General features: G+C 54.3%; 1 protein-coding gene across 1 annotated transcript in view; it reads right to left on the bottom strand.

Annotated features, from left to right (window-relative positions):
- The window catches only part of CPXM2 (carboxypeptidase X, M14 family member 2), a 92340-nt gene that overhangs the window by 62529 nt on the left and 17418 nt on the right, over nt 1-12393 (bottom strand). The window contains exon 3 of the mRNA XM_069460256.1: nt 6270-6379. Within this exon, the coding sequence (XP_069316357.1) occupies nt 6270-6379 (110 nt within the window). The remainder of the gene's footprint in view (nt 1-6269; nt 6380-12393) is intronic.

Genomic DNA, 12393 nt, shown 5'->3' on the forward strand with positions numbered 1-12393 from the left:
GCCCTGAGTCCCAGCCACACAATCTCAATATTTCATTTCTTCTGCTCACCCGTCGGGCCCTGACTTACCCTCATTTTAAAGTCTCAAGAACAAGATTGAAACCCAGCCCTGCGAAGCGGCGTTTGCTGCTGCCATCTTCTCAAGGCTTTCCCGCTAAGGAAGCATCCAACATAATGGCAGTGGTGGGATAAGTCCCTTAGGGGGCGGTGCTGCCCCTGAACCCCCTTCCTCAGTTTATGAGCCACAGAAAATGGCCTAGGGTCCTCAAAGGATTCTTCAGGATGGGATAGGACAGGACCTACAACGAGCTGTGTGAGATGACCCCCTGGATACAGGATCACCGCCCGAGACTAACCACAGGGAAAAGATCCGAGGTGGTTTCAGAGGCCATTGTCAACATGTTGTTTTTGAGACCCAGAATGTTAATTTCCAGCCTGTCTGCGGCTGCTCCCGGAGCTCAAGAAAGCAACGACTGTTTCTCAATGAGACCACAGGTGAGTGAGCGTAACGGGATCCTGGTGCACAAGAAGAAAAGTCGTAGGTGAGAGGCCAGATCTGTGCTGTCCTGCTGAACTGGATTTCTTCCTGGAATTCTCAGAAAATCTATCCTGTCCCAATGAACTAATGAAACATAAACATTGGTTTCTTCTTGATCTAACCTTATATTATTAAATTAACGTAAGTAAAATTCTACTTGGGGAAAAAGGGGAAGTTATGGGTTATAAGGATTCTTTCAAAGTCATCTGCTTAAAATGAGGAAAAAAGAGACAGGTGTTTCTGCCATAACGTCGCAAATACATTCCAGTAAAAGCTCACAGTCTGCAAAATCTTGCACTACAAAAACCGAATTCACAAGGAAAACAGGGTTCCAGCCAGACCATTCAAAATCTAAGCAGCTCTGTGATCAGAAGACTAAAAAAAAAAAAAAAAAAAAAAATCCTAAAGAAAAGACATTAGCATGGTTAAAACATGTTGAATTGCTAAAAAAAAAAAAAAAAAAAAAATTAAAATACAGCTGTAATTATAGGATTTGACTTAAAAGGAAAAAACAGTGAAGGCACATAATGGAAGGGGATGGAAGGTCAAGTTGTGGGGGCCGAGGCACAACAGGAAAGGAACTTGGCAATGAAACAGCCTGTGGCCATGCGGAGCCCGGAGGGACGGGAGGGAGGAGGGCCACATAGCTTCTGTGTTCGCTGTGCCAGAGCCCTGTGCGGCCAGGTGCTGGTACCTGGTCCCACACACCGTCAATGGACTGGCAACAGCCGCAAAGGAACCGAAGCTGTTTCTGTGTCATGATGATACGATCCTGTACTTGCCAACCACGGATGGGCGAACGCGCAACAGCAAAACACATGTGACACAGACCAGCCTTTTAGACGTCTCCACGGCAGCTGTGGTTCCCTGCAGCACTGCAGCACTTCCCGGAACGGGTGATTAAGCACTTACATATGTGGAGAGGCCGTGCTGACACGGCGCAGGGAATACCCAGGAAAACAAGAGTCACGTTCCCCGCAAGCTGGGCACTCGGCGAGGGCGCCGGATGAGTAAATCAACGTGAGAGCATCGCCAGAAGAGAGAGACGCGTGTGGCTTCATCACGCCAGCTGCTGTACCTACAACTTCCATCCGGTGACTTGGGAGGTGGTTTTATGGCATCGTTAGGAGCAACAATTTGAGGATTAAAGCCGCTTGGATTCCTAATCCGCCTCTCCTGGGAAATCTTAGCTGAGTTAGTCCACGCTCCATGTGTCTGTTTTCTATAAAACAGAGGTAATAATAATAGCATTTGCCTCTCGTGTTGAGGAATAACTGAAACAACGCACGTAGAGCACTCAGCACGATGCCAGTACTGCACGGAGCCCATTCCCGCGGCCCCTCTGCCGCAGACCGAAGCACCTTGCGGGCCGGGAATCAACGGAGCTTTTCACCTTTGCCCTTTGGTGCCGCGCACACAGCAGGCACTTCCAAGCAGCACAAGCCAGTGGTCGGAGGGATAAGCCACGAGCTGGGAGGCAGGGGGAGGCCACGAGCCGCTGACCAAGCGGAGACGTCGAGTGGGTGCAGAGCAGCAGGAAGGAGCCCTGTGTTCATCTGCGGCCAGAAAACTGGGATTTGAGTCTCGGGTCTGCACTCACTCACTGCGGGGTCAGGGCAGGTCACTTCGCCTCTGACGTCGGTTTCCACATCTCCAAAACAGAGCTATTCCTCGGAGTATACTGATGGTTACAGGCAACAATAATTCCATGAAATTGAATAACATGTTAAACAAGAATTCACACAGTAAGTGGAACAGAGTCTACATGTACCGTTCCCTAACAATCTGTGACTCTCGGGCTGCTGAAAGAACGAATTCTGACGGCACAGACACAGCCTTTGAGAATTGCCAAGGACAATTCTTTGTTTATGCCTTTTGCTCTTCACAGTCCCGTAAGGGTAGCAGAGCCTGCAGCGGGACCTGCAGTTCCCTTACAGGGACACAGAGCCTCAGAGGCGGCAGGCATCGCGCCTGAGGCCACGCAGCTGGGTAGCAGGACCACCGGGACGAGCGTGCCAGCCTGCAAGCCCTGTGCCCCTGGCCTTGACCATGGCTGCATCAGTGGCCTCAAAACCCTGGGCCGGCGACGGGCCGGACGAACCCACTCCCATCCTGCTCCAAGATATTAAACACAGCCTCTAATTCTGACACTTTGTGTTTCTTGATCACAAAACCCCATTAACTCAAAATACTCATATGTGAGACAGATGTGGTTATTTTTAAGCTGCGTTTTAAACCACTATGTGTAGGGAGATGTATTTTTAGACACTGACTTTAATTGTGCACCTGTGAATCACGCTGCACATGGCGCTGCTGCTGGAAGGTACGAACCACAAAACGGGGGTCCTGACCTGGTCGTGACTTCCCTGTGGGGGGTTGTGTATCAAAGCCCACTCACGCATGCTGCAAGCAAACTTCCATTCGCTGGGTGGACACCTGGCAGCCCAAGATGGGTGGGAGTCCAGCGGCCGGGCACGGCAGGCCCAGATTTCACTATTAAAGCAGTAGCTTCACACTCTACAAACAGGTATGGAGATTGCCTTGTGAGAGGACATCAGAGTAAATATTTAACACCACCGAAGGAAAAAATGTCCCCATCAACACAAATAGCACCGATCTGACTCCCAAGTGCACCCTATTTTCACCCTGACCAAAGGCAGGAAGGCACGTTCCCAAGGGAAGCTTGGTTTCTCCCTGGGGCAAGCCTCCCACAGGGGAAGGATACAGGAGGCCGGAAAGATGGCCAGGGGTGAGGACGACCCAGCGGCTTCTCCCTGCGGGATGACTCACCTGTCCACCCAGGGGTCTCCTGCGTGGCCCAGCAAAGGCAGGTTGGTGATGCCATCTGCACTTCGGCCAGGCTCTGTGCACGTCCCCTGTGCGCCTGCCCTGTTGCAGGTGCTGTTCTGGCACCAGGAGACGGTCACGCAGGAGAGACAAGGCCCATCTAACACAGGGCTCACCTTTCAGGAGGGGGCAGGTAATACCCAAGGAAATAAGCAGAGGAGCATCCAAAGAGGGCCAGCTCCATGCAGGGATTAAGAGATCCCTATTACCCAGGGCCAAGCCAGGATTGTATTCAAAGAGCAACAGGAAGCTATGAGAGGCTTTCCACAGAGGACCGAGATGATCCAGCGAATGTTCTAAAATCATAAACCACCTAAGCCCACCACTCAGCGAACCTGTGAGCACTTAGGACTCTCAGTTTTCTGCTGAGGCAACTGAGCCTCAGAGATGTGAGATAACGGTTCCAAAGGCCCCAAATCTACAAATGTCCAGGCCAAGGGTTGAACTCGGCATGGCTGGCTATGACGTCTCACGGACACACTCTGCCTGTCACTCTGCCTGAGGAATTCCCAACTGGAGGGACACAAACACCACCCAGGCCTCACCTCCACGGGGCCTTAACACAAACACGTCCTCTTTTTAAAGGATAACTTGAGGTCTAGAGAAGGTATCCAAGGTGTCAGATGACAGCCACCCTACTTAACGCACAAAACGGTCCACACAGGCCAGTTTGCTCCCAGCCCTGCTCGAGCCTGACGGTTACTGACTCAGAGGACTGGAGCCCATTTCAGGGTGCTGGAGGCAGCTCCTGTTCAGACTTGGAGAGTTCAGTGTGCTCATCCTCTCATAACACACAAGAGATTTTTTGCATTTTCTAGTTGTACACACCGAAATGTTTCTTTTTTTTTTTTTTTTTTTTGAGACAGAGTGTTGCTTTGTTGCCCAGGCTAGAGTGAGTGCCGTGGCGTCAGCCTAGCTCACAGCAACCTCAAACGCCTGGGCTTCAGCAATCCTACTGCCTCAGCCTCCCGAGTAGCTGGGACTACAGGCATGCGCCACCATGCCCGGCTAATTTTTTTTTCTATATATATTTTAGTTGGCCAGATCATTTCTTTCTATTTTTAGTAGAGACGAGGTCTCGCTCATTGCTCAGGCTGGTCTCGAACTCCTGACCTTGAGCGATCCACCCACCTCGGGCTCCCAGAGTGCTAGGATTACAGGCGTGAGCCACCGCGCCCGGCCCGAAATGTTTCTTAATAGTTTTTTTTTTAAGTACTATTTCTAAACCAACCTGTGGATTTCATTATAGCTCTGAAAATGTTCTACCTGAATTCCCCTGGACTGAAAAGTGGTGAAGGTTGAGCAGTTGCAAAGTCTATTGGATGTGGTCAATTCTGAAGGGGCGGGGGATGGTGAGCAGAGCATGGGGTCAGAGCTTGGCCCAGATGCCCCCTGTGCCCCTGAACTCCCTGGGAAGGGGCCTCGTCCACTCTCGTCGGCTCCCAGCACAGCGGCTGCCCCATCACGTCTGCAGCAACCGCTGGGCAAGGAGGGTCCCCTCGGCCACTCAGGAGCGTTGAGTGCAGCCTGGACGGCCCCCGGCTGGGACGGAAGGGCCACCTCCCTGCCTAGACTGAGACAGTGCATGTGCCACACAGTTCCGGAGCAGCTGGGGAGAAAACTAAAACACAGCACCATTAGAGAACCACCCAGGACAGGACAGATGAAACGCTACGTGGAGCAGGGCTGGGTCAGCAGGAGGAAAAGGAGGTGGGGACGGGGCAGAATAACGCCCCTCCCCAAAGACGGCCACTTCTTCGTCCTCGGAACCTAAACATACATTATGTTACTCGACAGAGGAATGAACGTTGCAGATGGAATTACACTTGCTCCAAGTAGGGAGATGGTCCCAGGTTACCCGATGTGACCTCAAGGACCCTCAAAAGTGGGAGAGGGAAGTGAAAGAACCACAGAGCTGGTGACATGGGGGGGACTCGACCTGCCATTGCTGGCTCCAAAGAAGGAAAGAACCACAAGCGAGGAGTGGGGTGGCCTCTAGAAGCTGGCAAGGGGCGGAAACAGATTCTCCCTGGAGCGTCCAGAAAGGAGCACAGCCCCGCTGACTCCTCCATTAGCCCACGGAGACTTCTATCCCCCAGAACCGTAAGAGAATAAATCTGTGCTTGAAAAGGCCGAGTGTATGACAAGTTGTCACAGTGGCAGTGGGAAACTCACACATGGATCACACGGGGTTGACACTGCTTAGGCACGATGGGCGGAAGGGGGCTGCAGGCCGGGTCGGGGGGGAGGGAGTCTGGACTTGGGACTTGCCTGGTGTGTCGTGTGCAGGGAGGAGCTCACCTTCCTGGAGCAAGACCTTGGGTTGGGGACTGACAGAAGAGAGGCCTGACAGCAGCAAGGGCCAAAGTCATGGTGGCCCTGGAGCCCCAGGGACAGAGGCCAGGCATTATGGCCCCAAGAGCCACTAAGGGTCTGACCTGGGGGACCCAATAGAAGGAGCCTCAGGACAGCCTAGAGGAGGTGTGTGTGGCAGAGAGGAGACACACTGGCAGGGAGGCAAGGAACACAGAGGCCACTGTGCCATGCCTGTACCCCACCCATGCCCACAGGCGTTCCTGGTTCTGCTCCTGCCTTTCCAGACTGAGGGTATGTGGAGGGGACATGCTCAAGAAGCAGAGGTGGCAGACCCACCATGGTACAGGTACAGGCGGGCTCACTTTTACCATGACCTTTGAAGAGGACACTTCCTCGCTGAGTCTCAGCGCTCTCTCTGTAAAGCCAGGATTGCTCAGCAACGCCCTTCCTTGCTATGAGAGTCAGGGCTAATGCATCTAAAATCCTGCGCATGGAGCTTGGCCCACGCTTGAGGAACCACGGCCACGTCCGAGCAATGGGCAACACAGCCAGAACCCTCCGGGTGGTACCTGGATGTTGAGTCTCCCCCGATGCGCTCCCAGGCCGTAGCGCTTCGCCGTGGAGGCGTGGAGCTGGAAGTCTGTGATTTTTAGGGTTTCCAGACCAAGCGGTGGGCAACCTGGAAAGGACAATGCTCGTTAGAAACAAGGACAGATGATGAAAGAAATGAGTTTCTGATTTTCTAAGTCTGGCCACATGCCTCTCCGTTCTGCCCGGAACTGCACGCACCCCCGAGGCCCCACCCTGCAGGATCCAGCTGTTAACGTTAGGCCGATTTTCTTTCTCATCGGCGTTTGCTTATGGGTGTTTCTGCGCTGACATTCCATCTCCGTTGCTGCCCATGCTACTGTCTGAGGCTGTTTCCAATTAAGGATCCCTCCACAACGTGACTCAGTCAGGGAGCGTCATTGGTTAGAAATTTCCAAACAATCCCATGGTTGACCTCTGCAAATTAATCAGAACTTGTTGATTTTGCTTCAGCAACTCTGGCCTTTGTGTTGTGTATGCTAATGAGCAGAGCAATATGAATAGAAAAAATCTATCGTCTTCTGTTTTCGGCAAAACTGATAACGCTGAGAACAGCTCTAAACGCCGTTTGCCCGTGACCTGAAACGCCAGCGCTCGGCAGGCCCTTGATGGTCCTGGCCCGGCCCCTCGTCCCCTCCCCGCAGATGACAGCGCTCACAGCAGCAGGCCAGGACCCCTGGGCTGCCGCTCTCACCCCCCACCCTGCCGCGGGGCTGGACCATCTCAAAGGGATGCTACCTCCTCAACACCCGACCTTGGAGAAGGAAACAAAAACTCCGAGTAGAAGAGAACAGAATCTATTTCTACCGGAAATATCAGAATCCCTCAACATAACGGAGGCAAACTGACACAGTCGTGTGGGTCACTGCTGACCCCCAGAGACCCCAAGGACACCCCAGGGGATGTGGGGTATCTCTCCACCCAAGACAAACCCTCTCCCCCAAGGGCAAAGGCTCTGCTGGTCTCGGGCGGCAGGAGGAGCCTGGGTGAGAAGGTCTGCCCGGGTGCTACAGTCACAGGGATTCAGACCTCCCAGGGCCGAGTCGCCACCTAGTTCTTCCCTAGTTCTCCTAAGAGGAGACTGAGGCCCAGGCCCCAGGCGAGCCGCCCGAGGTGCCCCTGCCGCTGCAGAGCTGGACGTGGGATCCGGCCTCAAAGTCTCAGCTCCAGGCTGGCAGATGCTGCCATGCTGCCCCCTTGGCCCTGCGGACATCTGCCGGGAGGCACTTGGGCTGGGAAATGTGTATCAGCCACACATGCTGTGCACGGTGAGGCAGAGGAACACGCACAGGGAGGTGACGGTGCCACTGTCACAACTGACACTGCAGGAGAGCAGCCTGCTGCAGATGGTGCCGTGAGCAGTGGTGTTCCAGCCCGCTCTGCAAGAGGGGCCCTGCGGAGAGGGGCGGACACCCAGCAAAGGGGGGCTGTGCAGCAAGTCGGGGGGCCACGTGAGCAGAGGCCATGCAGTGAAGGGGGTGCAGGGAGTGGGGGATCCAGCGAATGGGGGACTATGCAGCAAAGGGGTCTGTGCAGCAGTAGCCACTCAAGGCTGACCCCACAGAGGGTGACCCGGTTACCACACCCCCTTCCCTCCCTAGGGTTTGCCCTTGCACCTTCCAGGCCTGGAGGACACGTGAGTCTGACCCACATGGTGGCAATTCCTGAGTCCCAAATGTTAACTAACTCTCCATCCTGCTTACCACAAAGTGACTTCAAGCGTCTGACAGCTAAGCAGGTTATTTACTCAGAAATCCTGCTGCCTGCCCCCAACAGCCATGCCTCGTCACTGAACCTTCTTGTGCCATGGCAGCAGCAGCCCCACCCAGCCCCTCTCACAGTCCAGCAGCCCCCAAAGCCCGGCCCTGGTCCAGGTTCCAAGCTGACCCTCATAGCCCTCCGAGAAGGCTGGGCACCTGGGCCCACGCACCTGCTCCCCGACCCCGGGATGAAGGGCACCTTTCCCGGGTGCAGCTTACCCCTCCGGACACTCAGACCAGTGGTCAGGGGCATCCACCAGAGACCCCGGTAGGGATCCAGGGCAAGATCTGAAGGTCAAGGTCAGACTTAGCATCCTTTCTGGGGGACTGGACTCCAGGATGCTCTACAGCCTGTCCCTGGGAGCCTGGGCTTCAACTCTGGGCTCTGGGGCTCCCTGAGCTGCAGCTGCTGCCCGGCTGCCCCCGTCCTCACACACCTCTCCCCCTCCATCCTTGCTCTTCTCCTTGTCACCTCGTCTCAGCCTGTCCTGCCTGAGACACCATCAGCATCTTCAGGAATCACCAGCCTGTGCTGGGAGCTCCCACCGACTGGCCCGGCCCCATGCCTGCTGGGTAGCGAGTTCTGCGGGACAAGTCCTCCAGTCCTGGGGACAGGTGTCCTTCACCTCTGTTCTGCCAGCTTTGGCCTCAGGCCCCAAGAGACCAGGAGTTTCAGACTCTGGCAGGGAACGAGGCACTGGTCCTGTTCCTCCACACCCGGGTGCTCAGCAGAGATCCACAATATTCCCAGGTGACCAAGCGTCAGAAACCCAGAAGGCAGCTGCTGCCACTTTGATGAGCCGATATCACAGCCATGTAGAAAGTGTCCCTGTCCACCAGGTCCTTCCTTCTCCGCAGATGACACGGCAGGGGGTGTGTTCCCTGTATTCACCCAACTAAGCGACCTCCATGTACGTCACTTATATGGTCAGATAGGGAGATACGGACAAATGCACAGCTGGCCTGCCAGACAGACCGGCAGACACATATATATTATTTTCTAGCTCAATAAAGCAACAGTAATTGCTATTCAAAGTATTTCTTCCAGGAAAAGAAAACACCTCATATGTATATGAATATTTTAATTCAAAAAGGGATCTACCTGAATAAAATTACAGTCATCAAATTTGCTTTTCAGTTGTTATACGGAAGCTCTGCTGCATCCTCTCACAGGACACACAAGAAGTGAAAAGAAAGTGCCCATAAGCGAGGTGTCTCCTGGGCACACGCCCAACAGAAACTCACAAGTCCAGTGCCTGCCCCTCCAGGGACTCGATCGTCACATGCACGTGGCGAGGGTGGAGGTTCCCCCAGCTGCTGCGCTGGCAGCCAGTCTGGGCCGCTCCTGCGATGACGTCATAGCAAAGCCAGAAGGCCCACCCCCTCCACCGCCCAGACCAGGCCTTTGGTGGGGGCCCAGATAAACACACGGGGCTCAGCCCGCACATGTGGGCAGTGAACCGACACTCTGACACTGGGATTTTTCCCCCATTAGAAGATGCTATCTTTAGAGTTTTATTTTGTTTGGATGCCTTCTTCATAGTCCACGCCATTTACAGAGAAGCTAGACACGCAGCCACGCAGAGAAAACACAATGTCCTTGAAAGGCAAAGACCAAGTTAGTGACCCACGTGGGTTAGTGACGGCCCTTTGGTGGTGAGACACCAACTGAGGCCAGTTCAGGCAGGAAGGGGACTCCTTGGAGGGCAGGCAGGAAGCTCACAGGAGGCCCAGGGGCCAGGACACAGGACAGGTGCAGGCAGACAGGCCCACAGAGCCCCACCACACCCTGAGAGGAACCTTCCAGCCCACACCAGCTTCTCAGAGCCCCCACTCAACCTCTCGTTTGCCTCCAGAGAGGGCCTGACTCGCCTGTCACCTGTCTGCCCACTGGAAACCGGGGTGTCCTTAGCAAAGCAAGGCGAATAGATGCAGGGACACCAAGTTCACAACCACCGCGATGCCTGGGGCGGGCAGCTGCAGTGGCGTGTCCCATGCTGAGGGCAGATGTGGCCGAGTGCAGGCCGTGCCCAGCTGTGGGGACATCGGCTCTCCAGCCACTCCCAGGAGGTCAGCACCTCCATCTCCACCTCCTCTCCGCCCATCCTCTCCTTGCATTTTGCATTCTGTGCGCCGGCTTCTGTCTCTGTTCACGTGGTCCTGGTTACTCGGGGGCCATTTCAGACCCCTCGGCTTCTTCCCGGTCCCTGTATACGGGCCCCGAGTTTGCTCCCCCGCTACTCCCTGCCCCCGCACCGCCCCCGGCCTGGCGTCCACAACACGGTGTTTTCCTGTTTCTTCTCAGACCAGACCGTCCCTCCTGGTTTGGACTTTTCTTCCTGCCACCCTGAGGGGAGGACTGTCATCCACACACTTGCTCCCTAAGAGAAACCCCCTCCCATCCCCTTTAACAATCCACCCTGTGCATCCCTGCCCGTGAGGTGTCACGGGCACCATCTGTGCTAGCGGGAGTCCAATCACGTGTATAAAGTTTAAACTTGGGCCCCCACTTGTGAGCTGGTTTAGAGACCGACCTGTTGGTGCCACGCAGGCTCCAGAAGCCTCGGTGCTCGTATCAGCTGTTACGTGAACACTGCGGCTGATCAGCCCGTGACCTGCAGTGGAGCAAACAGCCCAACCTCCCACCCTCTGCTGCTGAAGAATCTGTCCAAGGTTGCAGCTACTTCCCCTTCCTCGGCACTCTGTCCCCCTACTCAGGTGGCAAAAGCCCCAGGAGGGGTCACAGAGACACGGCACTAGTGTCAGCTTCACTCCAGTGGTTTCCCTCTCTTCCGTCAACCTTCCGTTCTTTAGTTTTCCCTCTGACGGCCTCCACTCCTCCCCTCCCAGCACACAGCTGCCCCGCGCTGGCTTCACTCTGTTTCCGTGACCAGCAACCCGTCTCAGCAAACGCGTACCGCATCCCAGCCTGGATGCCAGGACGCAACTACCCGCTGAACCAGCTGGGAGTTACCCATCTTCCCCAAATCACATTTTAAAACTTTTTTTTAATTAAAAAAATTTAAACATAAAGTTGCTTAAGCACAAACTCTCCATCCCACATCCCTTTGTGCGAAGATCCACACGGCAAAAATCCCATGTCGGCACCACGGTGCTCCAGGAGCAGCTCCCAGGCCCACCTGCACGGTGTGTACTGAACGTTTGACACAAGGCTCTCCACGTTTAGAATAAGGAAGGATTTTCCTACACAGAAGAACAGGAAGGTAAGGGACAGGAAAATAAAGGACAAAAAAATTATCTTTTGATTTAAAGATTCTAAATTAACTCAAAATACAGAGTCCTGAAATGTTCTCTGGATTGAATACTTAATGCTGATGAATTTCAGTATATTTCAACCTGCATCATTTTTCTCCTCTTTCTTTTACCCTGAGATCATCATCCTAAAGAGGTCTGCGCAATGTCCAAAATGAGCAAAAGGACCTGCTCCTCCCTGTCGGTTCACCTGCAAAGGGGAGCAATACTGCACTAGAGAGAAAATTACTCAGGACAATCAGGAAACCACTGGAAAGTGAGCTCGGCCACTCAGGGGCAGGGTGGGGGCAAAATCTTAAACATACAGAACCATGTGGAGGCCTCAGAGTCATGTGGGCAGGGAGGGTCACCCTGTGCCAGCAAAGCCCTTTAATTGGAGCCTCTCTGGCTGCGCCCTGGGACACCCGGAAAAGGACAGCAGGAACCACCAGCTCCCACTCCCTTGGGCCAGTGTGCCTGGTCCCTGAAGTCTGAGCCATGCTCTGGCCTTTGGACTCCAGCCACTATGGGGGACCTCAGGTAACACTATAGTCCCAAAGGCAGTTTTTCTGAGGCAATAAGCAGCCAGACGAAATCTACAGCACAAATGAACCAGCTTCAGGGAACCTCCACATCTTCAAAACCAGACATCTGGAAGGGCAGAGACAGCAGAAAGGAGACAAACGCTTTCTCCCCGTGACAGTCCTGGGCTCGTCCGTGACTGCCAGGAGATTCCCACTGGCGTGACAACGAGACCAGCACGAGACTTCACATCGGCCACTTGTGCATCCCAAGGGCTCAGGGAAAAGAAAGTGGAATCTGGAACCCACTACTGGCTAAACCAGCTGTCAGCAGCCGAGGTAGTTAAGGGCATTTTCAGACACAGGAGGACTCAGAAAATCTACCCCTCCCACCCTAACCGAAGGCCCTTGCTGAAAGAGCTGCGGGAATGATGTCCCTGGGACTCACAGACACAAAGGCACATAAACACCGGGCACCGCAAGAGCCTCAGACTCTGCACAGTTCTTCCCCCAAAATAAGCCCGAAGACTTCGTGCACCAAAGAACCCCAAAAGCAACGCAAAGTGAGGACG

Source organism: Eulemur rufifrons, chromosome 28 (assembly GCF_041146395.1).
Source record: "Eulemur rufifrons isolate Redbay chromosome 28, OSU_ERuf_1, whole genome shotgun sequence".
NCBI lineage: Eukaryota > Metazoa > Chordata > Mammalia > Primates > Lemuridae > Eulemur > Eulemur rufifrons.